We start from the raw sequence: 23,962 nt of genomic DNA on the forward strand, positions 1-23,962 counted from the left end.
TTTCTTTTTCTTTTTCTTTTTCTTTTTCTTTTTCTTTTTCTTTTTCTCTTTCTCTTTCTCTTTCTCTTTCTTTTCTTTTCTTTTCTTTTCTTTTCTTTTCTTTTCTTTTCTTTTCTTTCTTTTTTATTTTCTTTCTTTTCTTTCTTTCTTTCCTTTTGAGAGAGAGAGAGAGAGCAAGAGGGGCAGGAGATAGAGAATCTTATGCAGCTTCCACACTCAGCATGGAGGCCGACATGCGACTCAATCCCGTGACCCTGGGATCATAACCTGAGTTGAAATCAAGAGTTGGACACAGAGGGGCGCCTGGGTGGTGCAGTCGGTTAAGTGTACGACTTCAGCCAGGTCATGATCTCGCGGTCCGTGAGTTCGAGCCCCGCGTCAGGCTCTGGGCTGATGGCTCGGAGCCTGGAGCCTGTTTCCGATTCTGTGTCTCCCTCTCTCTCTGCCCCTCCCCCGTTCATGCTCTGTCTCTTTCTGTCCCAAAAATAAATAAAAAACGTTGAAAAAAAAAAAGAGTTGGACACAGAAACTTTTTATCTGGATGAAATCCCAATAGTTCACTTTTGCTTTTGTTTCTTTTGCCTCCAGAGTCATATCTAGAATGAAGCTGCTGTGCCCAAGATCAAAGAGGTTGCTGCCTAGGTTCTCCTATAGGATTACAATGGTTTCAGGTCTCACATCTAGGTTTTTCACTTACTTTTAATTTATTATTGTGTATGGTATAAGAAAGTGGTCCAGTTTCATTCTTTTGCATGTTGCTGTCCAGTTTTCCCAACACCACTTGTTGAAAAGAGTGTCTTTTTTCCACTGGATATTCTTTCCTGCATTGAAGATTAGTTGACCATATAGTTGTGGGTCTATTTCTGCATTCTCTATTCTGTTCCATTGATCTATGTGCCTATTTTTGTGCCAGTACTGTACCATCTTGATCACTACAGCTTTGTAATATAACTCGAAGTCTGGAATTGTGATGCCTCCAGCTTTGCTTTTCTTTTTCAAGACCACTTTGGCTAACTGGGGTCTTTTGTGGTTCCACACAGGTTTCAGAATTGTTTGTTCTAGCTCTGTTGGTGTTTTGATAGGGATTGCATTAAACCTGTAGGTTACTTTGATTGTATAGACATTTTAACACTACTTGTTCATTCAATCCATGAGTCTGGAATTTTTTCCCTTTATTTGTGTCATCTTTAATTTCTTTCAAAAGTGTTCTATAGTTTTCAATGTACAGATCTTTTACTTCTTTGGCTATGTTTATTCCTAGGTATCTTATGGTTGATTGTAAATGGAATCAATTCCTTGATTTCTCTCTGCTGTTTCATTATTGTTGTATGGAAATGCAACATAGTTCTGTACAATGATTTTGTGTCCTGTGACTTCCCTGAATTCATGTATCAGTGCTAGCAATTTTTTGGTGGTGTCTTTTGGGTTTTCTACATAGAGTATCATGTCATCTGCAAATAGTGAAAGTTTAACTTCTTCCTTGGTTATTTGGATGTCTTTGACTTCTTTTGGTTGTCAGATTGCAGAGTCTACTACTTCCAATACTATGTTAAATAACAGTGGTGAGAGTGGACATCTCTGTCTTGTTCCTGACCGTAGAGGAAAAGTTCTGTTTTTCCTCATTGAGGATGATATTACCTGTGGGTCTTTTGTATATGGCCTTTATGATGTTGAGGTATATTCCCTCTATCCCTACTTTGTTGAGGGTTTATATCAAAAATCAATGCTATACTTTGTCAAATGCTTTTTCTGCATCTATTGAGAAGATCATATGGTTCTTATCCTTTCTTTTGTTAATGTGGTATACCACATTGATTGATTTGTGAATATTGAACCACCATGAAGCCTAGAAATAAACCCCACTTGATTGTGTTGAATGATTTTTTTTTAATGCGTGGTTGGATTTGATTTGCTAGTACCTTGTTGAGAATTTTTGCATCCATGTCCTCTTTTATTATTTTTTAAAAATTTCATTTAGATCCAAGTTTGTTAGCATATAGTGTGATAATAGATACAGGATTAGAACCCAGAGATTCATCACTTGCATATAACACCCAGTGCTCATCGTAACGTGCCCTCCTTAAGGCATCGCACATCACCCATCACCCATGTAGTCCATCCCCCCATCCAACAACCCTCCAGCAACCCTCAGTTTGTTCTCTGTATTTAAGAGCCTCTTATGGTTTATCTCCCTCTCTGTTTTTAGTTTTCTTTCTCGTTCGCTTTGTTCACCTGTTTTGTTTCTTAAATTCTACATATGAGTGAGATGGAACCAGAATGTGTATTACTAAGCAAAATAAGGTCAGTCAGCAAAAGACAAATACCACATGATCTCTTACTTCCTTTAGTGAAGAAGACAACTTTTCATTGTTGGTGTTCTTTGGGAATTATGTTCATCTGACATTGGTTCATGTTGAAATTATAGCTCAACACATTGTACTTTCTTTTAGGCATGAGAGGATGTTGTGAATTTGCCCTTCCCAACTAGTGGTTCAGAGATTTAAGATTATCTTATGCAAAACTAAAATATAAAGAAAGGTCATGAATATTATAAAATGGCCTGATTTCTCAAATGGAGTGTTAAAAAAAAATCTTGCACTTTAGTTTAGAAACAACTGTATTCCACCCTTTAATTTTATCGATGTATTCACCTTTTAAAATTTATTTTTGAAGTAGTTGTAACCTTGCTCAAATTGAAATGGAATAAATGTTAAATTAACAAATATTTGCTTTTTAAAAATTGAAGAAGGTTGGAGACGTGGGGCCCCCAGTTGTGTCTCAAGTGAATGAAATCTGTTACATTTTGAAAGATGATGTCATAGAATTTTAAAATTTACATTTTACTTTCAGATGTAAAATACTTAAAAGAAGAGGATGCTAATCGCAAGACATTCACCGTCAGCAGCACACTAGATTTCCGAGTGGACCGGAGCGACGATGGTGTGGCTGTAATCTGCAGAGTAGACCACGAATCCCTCAATGCCACCCCTCAGGTGGCCATGCAGGTGCTAGAAATACACTGTAAGTAAATGCTGCTCCCTTCCCAATGATAGCAGAAGCAACTTTCTTCATCTACATTTAAAATCATTTCAAAATGTCCTCACATTACCACACAGGTGCAACAAAATCTACAGCAAAATGAAGTATGACTACCCTCACTGGTATTAATCGCATTCAGAGGAAAGTAGTCCTTGCCAGAGTATCATTCTTGACAAGGAAGAGAAATAAAGAAAATATCCTAAGGTTAAAACTTCTAATTCTCTTCCACACGGTGACTTGATGTAAGCAGTAGTCATTTTGGCAGTCAATGAGGGTTGGGAATCAGAGAGAGCCTTGATGGACCTTACTGTGTGAAAGTAATTTGGTGAATCATGAGCATGTCGTGCTATCTGTGCTTTTAACATGAGACAATATTTTACTTCTCTAGGAGATAATCTACATTTTTATAAATACAGGGGCATATCCATTATGGTCTCTTCATCAACATCATGAGTACTCACAAGTGATAGGAACAACACTAATTGGATGACTCCAATGGGCAGGGAACAGTGCTGTTTTGTTGGCATTATTTCATCTCATGGCTCATGTTAGGACATCAGCATAAAAACCTGATGATGATTAATTACTCTCTTTAGTCACAGTTGATGGATGAGGACACTGAAGATTATAGTGGTTGAGTCACTTGGCCAAGCTCACACAACTAGCAAATGGTAGACTTGTAATCATGACATTTTTAGTAGTTAGCATGGCATTTAGAATGTAACAGGTGATGTATAAATATTTATCTACATGAAGATGAATCAACTGAGATTATAGGAAAAAGTCAAAAAAAGTAGAGCCCAGAGGATTATATTTCTGAAGTGTATTACCTCTTTTTTTTTAAATATTGAAAAGTTTTTGTTTGCTTTTACTATCTGTGATAAAGTTATAGTTTGTGTTTAGAATTTGTGTGTGATATAAGATTACACTAAATCCTAAAATGTTAAATCTAAAAGCTAGTCTTTTAAAATTTTTTTTTCAACGTTTATTTATTTTTGGGACAGTGAGAGACAGAGCATGAACGGGGGAGGGGCAGAGAGAGAGGGAGACACAGAATCGGAAACAGGCTCCAGGCTCTGAGCCATCAGCCCAGAGCCTGACGCGGGGCTCGAACTCACGGACCGCGAGATCGTGACCTGGCTGAAGTCGGACGCTTAACCGACTGCGCCACCCAGGCGCCCCTAAAAGCTAGTCTTTTAATAGACCTCATGGGATTTTGTTTTTACTTATTTATTCAACAAGAACTTATTGGGTCCCTACTATGAAACAGGCATTGTTTTGGGCACCGAGGTTACATAAGTGACCAAAAAGAATAACATTAACAAAACAAGGTAAGATTGTCTTCATGTGTCAGAATTACCACTGCCAGCAACAAACTCCAGTTCTCTTACAGCATCCATTCTAGGTGGGAATGACAGAAAAGCAAAATAAATAAAAACAACATATAGCATTCTATGTATTAAGTGCTGTGGGGAAAAAATAGAGCAGAGGTGATGAGGAGTGCAATCTGAGAAATGGGAATGGATATATATATATATATATATATATACACATATATATACATATACATACACACATGCATATATACAATGTGTTTATATGTAAATATATATTATATGTTAAGTTATATTATTATATATCATAAATATATATTTATATGTAAATATATATGTTGTTTATATTATACATGTATTTAAATGGAAAAAAATATATGTATATATATATAAAATACAGAGGGAAGAACAAGTACAAAGGCCCTGAGGTAGGAGCATATGTGTTGTTTTTGTGTTTCTGGAAACAGCAAGGATACCAGTAAGATCAGGATAGAGTGGAAAACTAGAGAGTATTTATGAGAGATCAAGGAAGTACCAGGAGGACCAGGCTTTTTTTTTCACTTTTTAATAAAAAATGTCAACCTGATTATGATTTTTAATTATCACCCACTGTCTTAATTATTCCTAGTTTACTAGTAATGGAAATTATCATAACATTTTAAATACTTTCAATTATATTAAGGTATTTTCATTAATTTTTCTCCTGTTACTGAAACAGATTCCGCAACAAGCATATTTTAGAGCCCAAACTGAGATTATCTTCAAATTTCAGCATTTATTTGCAGTGACACGTTGGAACAATTACTGAAACTTCTTGAGCTTTGATTATAAATTAGGAAATTAGGTTCTTCAAGGATCAAGCTAGACAATATTTTTATGGCATTTAATGAACTTTCTATAAATGCCAGTTGCCTTAGTTAGTTCAGGCTGCTGTAACAAATATACCCATAGACTGGGTGGTAATATAAGCAAAAGTTTATTTCTCAGTTTTGGAGGCTGGAAATCCAAGATCAAGAAGCAGGTAAGGGGCCTTGTCGTGGTTCGTAGATGTTTGTCTTCTCTCTGTGTCTGCACATGGCAGACGGAGCTAAGGAGCTCTCTGGATTTTTGTTGTTGTTGTTGTTGTTGTTTTTGGTAAGGTCACTAAGCCCAGTCATAACCTTCCAACCGCCACCTCCTAATCGTCACACTGGGGATTAGGTTTCAACATATGAATTTTGGAGGGGCATAAACATTCAGCCTATAGTACCTTCCGTTTGCTAGTCTTATTTCATCAATATGTCTCTAAATATATGGAAGATTATGGGGCACCTGGGTGACTCGGTTAAGCATCTGACTTCGGCTCAGGTCATGACCTCACGGTCCGTGAGTTCAAGCCCACGTCAGGCTCTGTGCTGACAGCTCGGAGCCTGGAGCCTGCTTCGGATTCCGTGTCTCCCTCTCTCTCTGACCTTTCCCCATTCATGCTCTGTCTCTCTCTGTCTCAAAAATAAATAAACATTAAAAAAATTAAACTTGTGGAAGATTATATAATTTGCTATGTCGAGAGGACCCAGGTTATCAGCATCTTGATTTAAACTTTTTTTCATTTTTATATAAACCAAAGTAAGAATTTAAAAATAATATTTGATTACTAGTTTAAGTATAATTTTTAACATAAAATAAAAGAAAATAATAAAAATTAAGTCATAAAAATATGAAAGTTCATCAGTCCAAGATTAATCACTGAAACCCACCAAGAGTGAAGCAACATCAGATATACTTAGTTTGCTATGGCGAAGAAGGTCATACCAGACGAATCTCTGGGTGCTGGTAAAAAAACAGTATGAATAGGCTTGTTAGAGGATTTGGGTTTGTCCTGAATATTCTAAAAAGGGCTCTGGATTGAATGCTGTCAAGATTGGGGACAAATTGTGGATGTATATGTTGATACCTTTTACCTGAAAAGCAGACATTAAAGCAGAACTAGATTTGCTGTTATAAAGATGCAGCAGTTAATTTTTTTTGTGGTTGCTGAGTGTCCTGGTCTCTGTCTTATTTCAGACTTAAAATGGAATAGACTCAACTTTGTCTTCTTATACCCCATAGTCACAGAGCAGCTCTAGCTGATTATTGTTTCGATTCTAGAAAATTGTTTATGTTTGTTGAGAATATTTCAGGCTAGCTGTCAGATGCCAGTTGTTAGCTGCCAAAGTCATTTTCACTTTTTTGGGAGTCTAAAATGGAGCTATTATATATATACTTCCCGGGCATTTTTTGCTGTTCACTGTATTTCAATGTGCATTATTAAGCGAACTTCATGGAGGAAGGCAATTGAATTCCCTCATTTTTTAGAACATTTTACATGAAAAATGTTACACTTGCTGCCCAATTAAAAATAGCAACTCATTTTATCATGGTTTAATATGTAAGTGGCTGAAGGCAGAGACCGTATCTATTTAAATTATATATTTTAGCATCTAGCACACCACCACTCAAGTATGTGAAGGTAATTAAAACTAACTGATGATAACGCTGAATGTTCCTTTAGGGATGCAGAACATTCCCCAGAGATGAAACAAGGAGTGGAGAGCAGACAGGGGGCATTTAGCAATAGTTTGCATTTAAATTAGAGTACATTGAGCTAATTGGGTGTGGTCTTCATGGCTCTGCATAGGTACACATGTGCAATATGTGATGTAAGCAGGGGAAAATAGAAAGAATTGGAAAAGGAAGAAGGTGGTTAGCCTAGAATTTGTGGAACATGAATTTAGAATTTCCACATTGTTATACAATGGTCCTATCATGAATTACCACAAAGATTGGCTCAAATGGAGTCCCAGAGTAAAAGAGCTGCCACTGTTTCTGGGGTGAGTGACCAGAGTAAAAGTATATCCTACAATAATGGAAAGCTGAGACTATGCATGAAATTAAAATCCTGTGAAAAGGCAGGTTTGATAAGAAATTAGAAAGGAGAGGAGAGCCTGGGTGGCTCCAGCTTCAGCTCTGGTCATGATCGCATGGTTCACCAGTTTGAGTCCTACATCTGGCTCTGTGCTGACAGCTGAGCCTGGAGCCTGCTTCAGATTCTGTCTCCCTCTCTCTGCCCCTCCCCTGCTCATGCACTGTTTCTGTCTCTCTCTCAAAAAAAATAAACATTAAAAAATAATTTTAAAAATCGGGAGAGTTAAACACATAGTTGCAAGAGCAAAAAATAGATAATAGGAGGAATTGTATTCCTAGGGCTATGTTTTAATTCCATAACCCAGTGATTCGCAAGTTAGAAGGACTCGGCCTATAAAGTATGTCACAGCAACATTCATTTCTTTATAAAATATTAATCCTAAATTTTAATGCCACTATGAAGGAAGATAGTTTGTTTAAACATAAAATTTAAGAAACTGTAGACTTTCACTGTGAACCACAAACGCCTGCAAATTTCACACAACAGATAACAGCGTACTTTGTACCTGAGCTGTGGAAAAGCGACTCTCTTTTTTTACAGATGGAAATTCTAATTCATATTTCTATTTTTATGCAGATCTTGGAAAACAATAACTTTTTATTTGTCTGATTTAATTTTTAGAAGAGCAGATTGTATAAGTCAGATTTTATGTAATTCTCAATAAGAATAATGTATCTTCACGAACAGAAAGAAATATGCACAAAACACAGAAAAGAAGGAAATAACTGAACATTCATTTTCTGTACGTGACACTGACAAAATTTCATAAAAAGGCAGCTGTTATTGAAAAGGAGAAAAATAAGCGACAGATTAGTAAAGTATTTCAGAATTGTGAATGCTATGAGAAAGCATTTTAGTACTGTGGCATTGAACTGCCCATATGGATAAATAAGAATCCAAATTTTAAGTCTCTTGTGTGTATGTATATGCATTAAGTGAAATATATATATATATATATATATATATATACACACACACACACATACACACACAACATATTATAAATAATTCATCAAATTATGAAACATTATGCTATCATTAATGTTTGTTTACTGGTTCCCATTTGGTAACAGTGCCATTCTTTACCTATAAGTAACTGTTTACACATGCACATCATAAACAAGTTTTAAAACAATACATAGTTAAAATAGTTCACAGAAGAAAATCTATTGTGAGCCTAAACAAAATCAGTGTAAGCAACCATATAAAAACCCATACATGCTTAGTGTAAGCAACCAAAAAAAAAAAAAAAAAAAAGAAAAAGAAGGAAGGAAGGAGGAAAGGGAGGAAGAAAAGTAGGAGGGAAGGAGAGAGGAATGGAGGGAGTGAGGGAAGGAGGAAGGAAGGAAGGAAAAAGGAAGGAAGGAAAGAAGGAAGGAGGGAAGGAAAGATAGATGGAGGCTGCAGTTTTAAAATTGTGTATTTAAGTGAGATCAGTTAGGGAGCACCTGGCTGACTCAGTTGGTAGAGCATGTGACTCTCAATCTTAGGGTCATGAGTTCAAGCCCCATATTGGGCATAGAATATACTTAAAATAATTTTTTAAAAGAAATACATATATACATATATATATTCTAATGAGATCAGTTAGGTTAATGACTGAAAATAAATGCATTATATATCTTTAAATAACAGAAAAAGATCTGGATTTATTTGTTGCTATAATAGTATTTTTATAGGAACTAAATGGTCAATTTATAGGCCTGACCTTTAACTTCTTGAAGCTTTTAATTTCCATTCTAGTTAACATGCAAATGAACTATTAATCAATTTTTCCCTTAAAATCTTGTTAAAAAACATATTGCTTAAGAAATTCCTTTTTTTTCTCTTTTAAACAGAATTACTTTATCCCTAGATGAACTAAATTCTTGACTGTACATTATTTGCTACTTTTCTGAACTGTCTAATGTACATGATCAGTTCTCTCTTTAGCTCTACTTATTCTAATTTAAAAAATTAAGATTTGGGGGCACCTGGGTGGCTCAGGCAATTAAGATTCCTAAGCTTCTGACTTCAACTCAGGTCATGATGTCACGGTTTGTGGGTTTGAGCCCCACATCAGGCTCTCTGCTGTCAGCACAGAGCCCACTTCTGATCCTCTGTCTCCCTCTCTCTTTGCCCCTTACACACTCGAGCTCTCTCTCTTTCAATCTCTCAAAAATAAATAAATAAATAAATAAATAAATAAATAAACAAACAAACAAACAAACAAACATTAAAAAAATTAAGATTCTGATTATAGAAGAATTCAATACATATGGGTTTGGGAGGTCTTAACTATTTTGTTTATATCTCCACTGTAGATATACATGATATAGAAGAGACATATTTTCAGATGCATGCAGATTCTTCATTAAACATAGTTTTTTTTTTTCATGTTTACTTATTTTTGTAGAGAGAGAGAGAGAGAGAGAGAGAGCAAGCATAAGCAGGGAGGGGCAGAGAGAGAGAGAGGGAGACACAGAATCTGAAGCAGACTCTAGGCTCTGAGCTGTCAGCACAGAGCCCAATGCAGGGCTTGAACCCACAAACTGCAAGATCATGACCTGACCCAAAGTCAGCCGCTTAACCAACTGAGCCACTCAGGTACCCCATTAAATGTAGTTTTTGATTGTTCTTTTTCACTTATAAAAAAATTAAATTCTCACCTACTCAATCCTCGCTCACCTCTCTAGCCCACGTCAATGTCTTGTTAATTGTCCTGTGTTAGTTCTATCAACTATCCTTCCACCACTTGCCTGTTTATTTCAGAAAGCACTGAATTAAATGTTTCAGGCTATCTAGGTTTATTAGACAGAAAGGTGGGTGCTACAAGAAGAATTTCAAAATAAAATATCTCACTCAGTTGGCGTCTCATTTGTGAAATGCTGATTATTTAATTACCTTGTCTATCACAAATTATCTGTCCAGAGGCACAGAATGTAAACGGAGTCAGTAAAGGTGAAATGAGAAGTTTCTGGAGGTTAAATTTTCAAAAATTAAAATAAATTGTTACTTGATTAACAAAACACCACTTTTATGCCTGAGGGTACTTTGGAAGGATTTTTAAGTTTCAAAATATTTCACAAAGTTCATGAAATGAATATATTTTAGAATCACAAAGTAATCTATCATGCTTAGCAAAAAGATACATTTTTCTGCATTAATAAAGAAAGGTAGCCTAATCTTCAACCTCTATTTGAGATCCCAATAGTTTTTTTTTAATTTAATTGAAGTATAATTGACATACAATAGTCGATTGGTTTCAGGTGTACATTAGACTGATTCGATATTTTTATATATTACAAAATAATCACCAGAAGTTTAGATACCATCTATCACCATGCAAAGTCATTACAGTATTATTGACTATATTCCCATATTACATCCCTGGGACATTTTTATTTTATAACTGGGAGTTTGTATCTCTAAACCCCTTTTACCTATTTCACCCACCTCTCAGTTCTCCCTCCTGTTGGTAACCTACAGTTTTGGGTTTTTTTCCCCCTCTCTCTATGGATCTGTTTCTGTTTTGTTCATTTGTTTGTTTTTTAGATTCCACATAAACTGAATGCATGTGGTATTTGTCTTTCTCTGTCTGACTTATTTTACTTAGCATAATACCTTGTAGGAGCATCCATGTTGTTGCAAATGGCAAGTTTTCATTCTTTTTATGTCTGAGTAATCTCTCTCTCTCTCACCGTCTTTTTTCTCCATTCATCTATTAATACACACTTAAGCTGCTTCCATATCTTAACTATTGCAAATAATGCTGCAATGCACATAAGGGTGCGCATCTCTCTCCAGATTGGTGTTTGTGTTTTCTTTAAGATGGAATTGTTGGATCCTAGAGTTGTTCTTATTTTAATTTTTTTTGAGGAAACTCCATTATATTTTCCATAGTGGCTGCTCCAGTTTACTTTCCCACAACAGTGCATGAGGTTTCACTTTTCTCCACACTTGTTCTTTTGTGTCTTTTTGCTAATAGCCATTCTGACAGGCATCAGGTGATAATCTCAGTGTGGTTTTGATTTGTATTCCCCTGATGATGAGTGATATCAAGCATCTTTTCATGTACTCCTTGGACATCTATATGTCTTCTTTGGAAAAATATATTAAAGCCCTCTGCTCATTCTTTAATGGGGTTATTTTATTTTCTTGATATTACATTGGGTAAGTTCTTTACATATTTTTATAGTGATCCTTTATCAGACGTATGATTTACAAATATCTTCTTCCATTCAGTAGCTTGCCTTTTCATTTGTTGATGGTTTCCTTCAGTGTGCAAAAGCTTTTCAGTTTGATGGAATCCCTTTTTTTCTTTATTTTAGCTTTTGTTGCCTTTGCCTGGGAAGAGTCATTCAAAAAAACACTGTAAAGACTAATATCAAAGAGTTTACTGACCATGCTTTCTTTTAGGAGTTTTACAGTTTAAGTCTTAAAATTGAAGTCTTTAAACCATCTTAAATTCATTTTCATATATGGTTGTCCAATAGATTTTTAACCTTTTTCAGGGAGGATACATTCATATATTTCCCATAATGATACATTAATTGACATGCATCATGAAATAATTATTTATTCTTTAATTGTAAAAGAATATTTTATTTAGTCCGTGCAATATTGAATTATTATTTAATCAGCAAATATTTTAAGTGATCTGAGTGCATGGATTCAATATGTTACTATAAAGTTTCTGTTATTAATAGAAGAAAATAGGGGCGCCTGGGTGGCGCAGTCGGTTAAGCGTCCGACTTCAGCCAGGTCACGATCTCGCGGTCCGTGAGTTCGAGCCCCGCGTCAGGCTTTGGGCTGATGGCTCAGAGCCTGGAGCCTGTTTCCGATTCTGTGTCTCCCTCTCTCTCTGACCCTCCCCCGTTCATGCTCTGTCTCTCTCTATCCCAAAAATAATAATAAAACGTTGAAAAAAAATTAAAAAAAATAGAAGAAAATATTTTTGTGTTATTAAATCTAAGCCAAGAGAAGTGTATATGTTTGTGAGCACAGATTCCAAATTTTAACAAATATTAATTTCATATATTAAACTAATCCAATGTATTCTCAACTGGCCTTTCTTAATCAAGCTTATTATAATGTATACATTTACAAAATTTTTTTGAAGTTTTAACATTATTTTAAGCACACATTATTTTTTAGAAGTTTTAATTTTTTTAGAAGTTTTAAAATTATGTTAAACTATTCAAAAATAGTTCCCAAATGATGGAATGTATAAATGGTAGAGATGACAATGTATCTTTTGCAGTTAATTTTAAGTCAATTTAATTGAGAATAAAAACTGGATAAGAAAGTGAGACAGAAAAGATTTTGATAAGTAAAACCTAATACGGAGAAAACAAGCACAAGTTATTAATATCCAATTTTTTAACTTCTTTTAAAAAAATTTTTTAAATGTTTGTTTATTTTTGAGAGAGAGGGAGACAGACAAAGTGTGAGCAGGGGAGGAGCAGAGAGAAGGAGACACAGAATGTGAAGCAGGCTCTGTGTGCCAGCACAGAGCCTGACATGGGGCTTGAACTCACACACCATGAGATCATGACCTAAACCAAAGTGGGACGCTTAACCAACTGAGCCACCCAGGCACCCCTCAATTTTTTTAACTTCTGATTTAATAGCATTATGTTTTAGAAGTATATTATTAAAATATAGTTTAAGGCTTATTTTTCAAAAGTGACTACATATTTTCAATTAGTGTCCTATATTTTATTAGTGTCCTAATATTTTCAAATTGTTCTAGTTCTGTTTTTTGATTGAACTGTAATACATATACACATATATTTCTATGAGAAAAATTTACGGTTAGAAAACTATAATCAATTGATTGATGTATTGAATTTTATTGGATTAGCCTTGAATATACTGAATATCATTACTATTTACCATCTGGGTCCAAAAGACTTTTTTTTAATTAATAGGCTTTGTTTTTAGGAGCAGCTTTCAGTTTATAAAAAATTTGAACAAGAAGTACAAAGTTCCCATATATACCCTTATCCTACCCTCCCCCCTCACTTTTTCCCCTATTATTAACATCATACATTATTGTGGTACATATATTAACAATTGATGAACAAATATTGATAGATTATTCTTTGAAAAAGTCTCTATTTTACATTAACATTCACAATTTAAGTTGTATGATTCTATAAGGTTTTGACCAGTGTATAATGTCCTACAGCCATGGTCACAATATCATACAAAATACATTCATTGCCCTAAAAGCCCCTGTGCTTCACCACTTGATTGACCCTTCCCTTTCCTCAACCCCCTGCCAACCGTGTGATCTATTAGCTAGCTGTATAGGTTTGCCTTTTCTAGGATATCATATAGTTAGAGGTATATAGCATACAGTCTTCTCAGACTGTTTTATTTCATTCGGAAACATACATATAAGGTTGCAACGTGTCTTTTTTGTTGCTTGAGAGCACATTTATTTTAATTGCTAAATAATATTCTATTGTCTGCATATACCAGGATTTGTTTATCCATTCACCTATTGAAAACAAATCTTAGTTACTTCCAAATTCTGGCAGTTATGGATAATGCTACTATAAATATCTGTGCACAGGTTTTTGTTTGAGCAGAAGTTTTCAACTTCCTTGAGTAAATGGCATTCAAATTTTAATTAGAACAAATTTTGGCAAAAGCAAATGAATTGATTACGAAAAGAAGAGGCAACGTATCTTAATGCTACTAAGACTAAAACATGAAATTTTAGAAAAATCTAAACATGTTTATCTTGTACTATAAATCGTATTGTTGGATTGTGTGGCAAGACCATATTTAGCTTTGTAATAAACTGCAAACTATCTTGCAAAATGGCTGCCTAATTTGCATTCCCACCACCAATGAATGAATGTCCCTGTTCCTCCATGTCCTCACTAGCATTTGGAATGTCAGTGTTTTGGATTTAGGCCATTCTAAACAGTGGTGGTATATCATTTTAATTTGCGATTCCATAATGTCTTATGATGCTGAGCATCTTTTCATATGCTATTTTCCATTTGCATATCTTCTTGGGTGAGGTGTCTATCTAGATTTTTGCCAGGTTTTTAATTGTGTTGTTTTTCTCATTTGAGCTTTAAGTGTTAGTTCTTTGCACATTTTGGATACCAGTCACTTATCACACATATCCTTTGCAAATAGTTTCCCCCATTGTCTTTTCATTTTTTTTAAATGTCTTTCTCCAGAGCAAACATATTTAATTTAAACGAAGTTCAGCTTATCATTTTTTTCTGTCTCATGGATTATGCTCTCTGTGTTGTATCTAAAAAGTTGTCATTAAGCCTGAGGTCATCTAGATATCTCCTATCTTATCTTTTAGAAGTTTTATAGTTTTGCACATTACCTGTAGGTCTATGACCCATTTTGAGTTAATTTTTGTGAAAGATGTAAGGTCTGTATTTGAATTCATGTTTTTGCTTGTGAATGTCAGTTGTTCTGTAATTTGTTAAAAAGACTATCATTTCTTCATTGAATTGCCTTTGTTCCTTTGTTAAAGATCTGTTGACTATACATATGTGGGGTTCTCTCTGAGCTCTCTATTCTGTTACTTGATCTATTTATTTTGCATTAATACCATACTGACTAGGTTACTATCTTGAAGTATGTAGTGTCAATCCTCAGACTTCTTTGATATCGTAATTTTGTCAATATTTATAAATTTATAATTAAGAAGTATTATAAATTTGATTATATTATAATTACCACAAATATAATCACCAATACATTAAACTTTATTATGCTAATCCTTGATATGTCAGGAAAGAATGTAATTACCATTTACCCTCTGGGCCTAAGAGCCGTTTAGTTTTTAGATTTTTAGGCTGTAAGTTATTTTTTAACAATGTGAAAATGTAATAATAAAGGGATAATGAAAAACAACTTTGTTAGACTCTTTAATAATAATTTAAATATAGCAAACTTGAATTTCTTTTCCATATTTCCCTGGATTTGATGATATATATACCCCAAATGGGCAACAACTGTCATGTATGGTCCTGGAACACATCATATTGTAAACACCGAGTCCAGATTTAAAATGTATGTCTACCTTGTCCTATTTAATCATTGTTTCTGGTTCTTTTTTTCCCTTGAGTTGTCAGAATGAAACACTTTTAAAAACTTTGGTGGTTCCTAATTTTGTCAAAGAGAGGAAAAATATCTTTGTTCTATAATTGCAAGCATTTTTATTTTTCAATTTATAAGCACCAGCTAAATTAAAAAGTAAAATGAATTTAAATTTTATTATTACCAAATGACTTCAGCATTTATCCATTTATGAACTATATAAGTTCTAATGCACAGAAAGCATAAAAATGAAAAAACATTGTCATATTTTCTTTTTAGCAAAATCTAGTTGCAAAATATTGTGTGATAAAGACCTTCCCTTTGTTTCCTTAGAAACAAATTGTTTACTTACTGATTTTTGAGCTTAATAAAATTCTTCTAGTATTTCATAAGTGAAGACTTCTGTTTCACCATCATTATATTCTTGAGTCCTACTGTTTTCTCCCTGCATTTATCATCTGATCTATCTAATAATTTTGAGATCTCTTTCTCTGTCAATTTTCTTCTCTTGCTATTCTGAGCAGGAAATGAAAGATTCAGAATTCTCAAATGATCATGAAAGCTAACAAAACATCCAACAAACAAGCAAACAAAACTAGAATGATGTTTTTTATTTCCAGACTTCTTTTCTGCTACCATGAAAAAAATACAAAATCTGACCAACCCTATACATGAATGGGGATCAGGCAACAGTGATGATTTACATCACTCTCGCATAATCCTTCCACACCAGCACTGTTTAATATAGTTTCATGTCATGATGGAAATGTTCTTATTGTCCCAAAATAATAAGTAGTCAGTAACTAGCTACATGTGGCTACTAAGCACTTGAAATGTAGATCTTGTGACTAATGAAGTGTGGCTTAAATTTTATTTAATTTTAATTAATTTACATTGAAATTTACATCATCACATGCCACTAGTTGTTACTATATTGGACACCATCACTCTAGATGATTTCATCATACTTCCATTTTCGTATTATGTCATTCCATTTAAGTATAGTTGGGGATAATTGATGAGTTATGGTCGAGTTAATGGTGAAGTAATCATAAAATGCTAAAGTATCAAGATTTTTCATACTATAGAAAATATAACACCCATATAATTTCATAATGTTATCTTAGATTTACAAAAGAGTCCAGTGGTTTCATATCGTAATTGAAAAGTAAATTTTGAAAAGTAGATTTTCTCTTTGTTTTTAGGAGGACCTCTATAAAAGGGTACAAATCATGAAATGCAGTCTCTAAAAATAGAACTGTTTCATATAGAAGCTCAACAACTAAACTTGGGGCCATTGAACTCTAATAATATGCTAAGGGTTAACCTTCCCTATCTTTTAAGGAAAATTTTTATTTATATTATTAAGAACAAGGCTAGTGATTTTAGTAATTATTAGAGAGTTGCAGGAAGTTTTATTGTGCCCTCAAAATGCCTTTCGGTTTTCTTTGTGATGACTATGATTTTAGAATTTGCTATTTAATTTTTGGTTTAAGTGTAGAATGATCACATTGGAGCTCGTTAGTGAGTAGTGATCACAAGTCCATCTGTTCTTTGAGGTGGTAGGTAAGATGTGCCATATAGGGATAGGCCATGCTTTTACAAAACTACAATGTTTGGTGTCCAAATACCGGTTAACAACCACAGCAGTGACATAGAAGCTTTTAAAGAAAATATATTTGGAAAACAGTGCGACCTTGAAAACCAATACTGCATTTTTAAAGGTTCTAGTTCTGAAGTCAGATAAGGCTAGTTTGGAATTCAAGTTTCCTTAAGTGACTTTATGCTAAACCTAATTTCCTCATTTGAAAAATGTACCTACTTCATATTTTTTGCAAGGATTAAATCAAGTAATGTTTTATAAGTGCTGGGTTTTTCATTATTAGTATTAGTATTATGAAAGTAACATACCTTATGTATGCAAACAATTTTAGGAAATACTTTCTATGAGGTCTATACATTGTGAAAGGAAATGCAAAAGCTTGAGAATACAAACAGAAAACCTATGAAATAAGTAATATATATATATATATATATATAGAGAGAGAGAGAGAGAGAGAGAGAGAGAGAGAGAGAGAGAGAATTTGCTTTGTAATTTTGCCCAGGACATACACTATTTACCAAAATTGAAAAAAAAAATCAATCTTAAATTTGGTGATTATGGGAAGTGAAATAAGTCAGACTGAAAACGATAAATGCCATATGATTTCATTCGTATGTAATATCTGAAAAACAAAGCAAATGAATAATCAAACAAAAAGTAGAATCAGACCTTTAAATACAAAGAATGAATCGATGGCTGCCAGAGGGAAAGGATGGAGGGGTGGGCAAAATGGGTGAAGGGGAGTGGGGGACACAGGCTTCCGGTTATGGAGTAAGTCCTGAGAATAAAAGGCACAACACTGGGAATCTAGTAAATGATACTATGTTAGCATTGTATGGTGACAGATGGTAGCTACACTTGTGGTAAGGACAACATAGAGATGTTGAATCACTATGTTGTACACCTGAAACAAATAGAATACATATACTCAATTAAAAAAAGATTAAAAATTTGATGATATTAGGAAAAAAACCCTACAATGCTGCTGTCAGCATCCTTTAGAGATAACGTATCCTACACTTTATATGATTTCTAGATGGCTCACATACAACGTCATACACAGCCCACGTCTTCTCTACCACAACCCTTTGTTCAACTGTTTTGAATTTCCTTCTATTCTTTACCTCTAGAAAAATGCCAGTTCAAATACTATGTAATCTTTGAACTATTTTAAGTGCCACTTCTCTGGGTAACTTTCTTTGTTTCTGATAAATACGTATAAGCCCTTCCTTCCTAACACCTATAATTCTTCATCAAAGGCTGTGTTGCTTTCAATTTTAAATTTTGCATGATTTGGAACTGTACATGATATCTTATTTGAATAAATTACTATGGGTTACTATATTTGTGGATCTATAGTGTTTGAAAAGTGGTAGCAGTGGGTCTTCTACACACACTAATTTGTATACATTTGTTGAATACATTAAATATTGTCACAAAAATAATTTTTCACTAGAATTAAAAGGAATTTCATAGACTGTTGAAGGAAAAAGTACCTGATAGTTTTGAGCATTCTTTTCATAATGTTGTGAGTTAAAAGGAAAGTGAGGGCCTGAGTTTTACTGTAAAATTACAAACAGGGAAAATAAATTGGACGTCTGAGAAAAAGTCATTCTTACACAGAAGAAATAGATAGCAGATAATGCTGCAGCTGAAATGGTTGGTGTATCCACACATACACCTTGAGGTGGACCTTGAGGTGTAGCCTGAGTTTGATTTTCAGCTTTTCATTTCAGGAGAGTATTTTAACAGCCTTCCTCAGGGTATTCAGCACTTCTTTCATTTCAGAAGTAGAGATTTGAGAAAAGACCACACATCCCATAGAAATGTATGTGGTTTCACAGTTCTCTGGTGGTTCCTAATCTGTTGTAACGAGGAAGAGCTATATAGGTAATGAATAGAACGAATGTAAATGTCTTACAGAAGGGCACTACTATGCATTATCTTGGGCCAGGCAAACCTTTCTGGTGGAGGGGCTGTCTTGTGCATTGAAGGATATTTAGCAACCTTCCTGGGCTCTGTCTATGCAATGTTAGTAGGATCCCTTCTACATCTCACCAACACTGTAAGGAGCAAAAATGTCTCTAGATGGTGCCAAATGTCCTGGGGAGGGGAGGGCAAAATTGCCTCTAATTGAGAACCACTATTTTAGAGAAAACTCCAAAACGGCTTCACAAAGGTGAATCGGTGCCTAAAATTCTTTAGTATTTATGTAATTACTGAGAGATACGTATAAGGTTGCTAATTAAATTATTTTGTTCAGAAACCTTTATATAATAACATTGCTATAAGGCAAAGAATCACAACTCTTTCATCTACAAAATACTTAAAAATTTCTCAATTGTCCTTGATAGAAATTTGCTGTAGGAATTATTCTGTATTATTTACAGAGAAGAGAAACACCTTATTGAGAAGGGTATGTCAACTATATGGTCACCTAATCTTTGTGAAGGATATATCGTAATAATTAATAAGGAAATGTATATGTTTGTTTTTTAAACATTTTCCCAGTTTTATTAATATTTAATTTTTATATATAGTTGATATCTAATACTATAACACTGTATTCATTTAAGGTATACAACATAATTATTCAGGATATATATATATATATATATATATATATAGTTAACATCTATCACTGCATATAGTTACAATTATTTTTTTTGTGATGAGAACTTTTAAGGTCTGTTTTCTTAGCAATTTTCAAATATGCATACAGTATGGTTAACTATAGGCATCATGCTATACATTACATCCTCAGAATTATATATCTTATAACTGGAAATTTGTACCTTTTAACCACCTCACTCAAAAGAATATTTTCATCTGTCAAACAGGAAAATGATGTGAAAGGGAGATTTAAGAGGGTTATAAAAGAAGAGACAGAGAGAAAGAGAGAGAGAGAGAGAGGAGAGACAAATAGACAGACTGATAGTCTATATGGTTTATACCTAGAATTTAGTAACAGTGCCAGATAGGTTTTATAATTTGAAGATCATACAGAGTCAAAGCAAATGTTTTGCCAGTTTCCAACTCAGCCAGATGAAAAAAAAGGTGATTTTGGAGAACAATAGAAGACACAAAAGTTACTACAAAAAGCACCAATTCCCTTTCTAAGAGGGAACAGGAAACACAAATTTATTGAGGTGTGGTTAAGATCAGGGGAACAAGATTCAAACTGTCTAAGTGATTTGTGATTGTGTAACTGGGGTGAGTGACTCCTCTGAGCCTTAGTTTCATGTTCTATACAGTAAGTCAACCAAGGTCTACCTTGCATGCTGTATGAAAGAGTTCAATGAGACAACACATATAGACCATTTACAATGATAACTTTTACCAAGTATTTGATCAATGTTCATTTTATTAGAAGATTGCTGTGACACATAAATTTGATTTTATAACACACTAGTGGTCCTAACCAGTAGTTGGAAAATATAAAAATCTGCTTTTCGTTTATTCAATAAATATTTAATTAAAGTCCAGGAGTTATTTTAGGGACAAGGATAAACCAGTGAACAAGACAGACATAATCTCTGCTCTGAAGAACTTGCTTTTCTAAGAATGTAATAAGCACTCAGCAGCACTACTTATGAAAACTAACACTAGAGCTTTGCATGTTGCAGTGTGAATGTTATAATGTATAATGTTATAATGTTACAATTGTGGTAAACAATGGATATGAATGGTAATAGTACAATTCCTTATATGTTTTAGGAACTATATAAATGTTTAATTATTTGGGACTACTCATAGGAAATAACTTTTGTGAACACATAAAATGATCAAGATAATATTTTGCTTTTAACCGAGGATCCACATAATGCCATGGGCAATGCAAATGACTGTTGCTTAAGTTATAAACCATCTTTGTTCACTCAATATATTATACTGTATGGAATGATACACTATATAGCTAATGATATATTAGTAAGCTAATGTTAGATGTTCCCTTATGATTGATTGTTTCCCTTATTCAGCAATTTTTCATCATGCAGAACAGGCTGATGTTATTTTATATAACCTTAAATTTCTGTTGTATTTCTTTGATTAAAGAAGAGGTAAGATGTTTCTTTCCTTTCTTTTTTTATTGGTAAAACATTTGATTTAAAACTTTTTATTCACCTACAAAACCCTTAGTGATGGATAAATGTTGAACGACTGACACTAAATACTTTAAGAGCTTGTGCTTTCAAGAGTGTCCATTAGGTGGTTTAATGATAGCTTCATCACAGATCTTTTCTCTTTTCTAAAATCTTTGTTAAGGGTATAGAAAATCCATTTCACTGGATCAATATCTTTACTTTGATTCAAATCCTGAGTTGTTCAAGGAAAACGGGAGGTGTCCTTCCTTCCCAAGTTCATAAAGCTTTTAAAATTTTGAATAAAAATGATAATTGTGCATTAATCTATCTCGATAGTAATTGTGCTTGTTTCTAAATGAAACCCAGAAGTTTTCAGATAAGTACAAGAAATAATGCTTCAGAATAAAGTGTGTTTTCTTTCCACATTTTAGTAATTTTAAAAATAGATTTTAAAGAGTGATATTGTTCCTACAAAAGCCTTGGAAAGGAAACATTGGGCTTTTAAAATATCTGCATATTTTGCTTGTTTGCTAGTACTGAAAATTATTTTTGGATGAATGAATATATCCCTATTTTCTCTATTCTTCTGCAAAACTTTCTCATTTGCTTGCATTTTGAGAGCAATGAGAAGCAACTCATTCACTTATTCACTCAACACTTAAAGAACCCTTACAACATTTCAGGCATTTTGTTAGGATCTGAGACCATACAATTAAATAGGTTAAGACCTTGGATCTTGAAGGCTAAAAATGTGTTGAATGAAGCAGCCATGTAAAAAAAAATGTGTATTTTACTATGTGTAGTGTTTTATATTTACAGTATACATTCTGTATTATGAAATAATTTAAACCAAATTATTTGCTGTTCTTTGCCATTTGTATGTGCTTATTATATATTATATACGTGTATTATCTATTATATATATGTTTATATGCTATAAGCATTATATATTAATCATAAACATTATATATTAATCATAAACACTTTATATTAATATCATAAACATTATATATCATTCTATAAGTACATTTATGTTCAATGAGTGTGGTGTTGTTAGAGTTGACTTACTTGAAGACATTTTAAAACAGACATAGAAGTCGTTATTTTCAAAACAAAGAAGTGTCACGTATAAGACAAAGCTAAGATAAATTCATAGCAGTAATAATGCATTTTACTGACCTCCTTATTTATTATCATTAATTGGTACAATACAATGTATTATGTTAGTAATGTAAAAACAGTACAGTAGATATCCCCAAACTACTAAAGAAAAATGCCATTCTGTTTTGTGAAGATGTGAAACAGGAAGAAATGCAATTCATATTCCATGTAGGAATAGATTATTTCTGAAGCAAGCCTGGAATTACTATTTAAGTAAACTTCAGTTAAAAAAAATACTATCAGGGGCACCTGGGTGGCGCAGTCGGTTAAGTGTCCGACTTCAGCCAGGTCACGATCTCGCGGTCCGTGAGTTCGAGCCCCGCGTCGGGCTCTGGGCTGATGGCTCAGAGCCTGGAGCCTGTTTCCGATTCTGTGTCTCCCTCTCTCTCTGCCCCTCCCCCGTTCATGCTCTGTCTCTCTCTGTCCCAAAAATAAATAAAAAACGTTGAAAAAAAATAAAAAAAAATCATTATCTTATTATCTGTTGTGCATTGTGACACTTTTTAGAAGTGACACTTTCTCCATTTGTTTTGATATATAACAAAATAAATAGTAGAGAAAAATATGTTTACCTGTTGTTTTCAATTATTAAAATATATATTTTGAAGAAATCCTGGAGACTGAAGATTCTTAAATTTAACTCACTTTTTTAAATGACTATAACTTTTGGTTTGTCTTTTTATTGGCTAAGATAACTGAATAAGTATCGGAGTTCTATACCAATTTAAAGACATTTTTATAGAATATTATTGATATTTCACTAAAATAATTTTAACCTAGCTGTGCTTGATCAACTCCCTTATGGATACAACAAAATGATTGATGAAAATAAAATAGTAGTAATGACGGATATCTTTATCATTAAGTAAAAACCTGTTAAAGCACAAATTACTTTTTGTTATTAAAAAAATTTTTTGGGGTACCTGGGTGGCTCAGTAGGTTAGGCATCCAATTTTGGCTCAGGTTGTGATCTCACAGTTTGTGAATTAGAGCCCTGCATCTGTGCTAACAGCTCAGAGCCTGGAGCCTGCCTCAGATTCTATGTGTCCCTCTTTCTGTATCCCTCCCCCACTAAACTCTTTCTCCCTCTCTCTCAAAAATAAATAAACATTGAAAAAATTTTAATAAAAAAATTCTTTGAGAAAGAGTCGTTTGGGGTAATAATCGCATTACTGTTGTATTTGATATGGTAAAAAATGTAATTTTGTATATATTGTTAAAATGGACTATTTAAAGAGAAATGCTGACTTATGTGGAAACATAACCTAGAATTTTGGCTGATTGAATAAATTTCTTCACAAATGAGTGATACCCCTGCCAAAATCATAGAGGAGAGAAACTAGTTTATTTATGAGATATTTGCATTAAAAAACAAATTGTCATTTTTATAATCATGAAAGGTTGTTATCTAATGTTATCTAACAGAAGATTTATACAAGGAAGAGAGTCAGCAACAGAAATTTAATTAAATTAAACATGAGCTAAGAGTATAAGTCTATCTAAGGTTTTATAACATGAATATTTAAGATTAATTTTACATACAACAGACCACAACAAAATTTGAATTAAGCACTTTTTAATATTTTAAAATTAATATACCAAACCAATAAGAAAGCATAACAAAATCTTTAGTGTATTCATTCATTTAAGAATTTATTTATCAAGCACAGATATTCAAGTATTGTGTGAGATACTGAGGAAATAGCAGTGGCTGTTTTAAAATTACATAAAC

The 23,962-nt window shown here is 33.6% G+C and overlaps 1 protein-coding gene across 3 annotated transcripts in view; it reads left to right on the forward strand.

The window, feature by feature from the left end:
- The window catches only part of CADM2 (cell adhesion molecule 2), a 1,087,048-nt gene that overhangs the window by 924,975 nt on the left and 138,111 nt on the right, over positions 1-23,962 (forward strand). For all 3 annotated transcript variants that reach the window (XM_040484219.1, XM_040484221.1, XM_040484220.1), the window contains one exon: positions 2,851-3,021. In XM_040484219.1, coding sequence (XP_040340153.1) covers positions 2,851-3,021 — 171 coding nt within the window. The remainder of the gene's footprint in view (positions 1-2,850; positions 3,022-23,962) is intronic.

The sequence above is a fragment of the Herpailurus yagouaroundi genome, unplaced genomic scaffold (assembly GCF_014898765.1).
Source record: "Herpailurus yagouaroundi ecotype Mexico unplaced genomic scaffold, PumYag 162, whole genome shotgun sequence".
Lineage (NCBI taxonomy): Eukaryota > Metazoa > Chordata > Mammalia > Carnivora > Felidae > Herpailurus > Herpailurus yagouaroundi.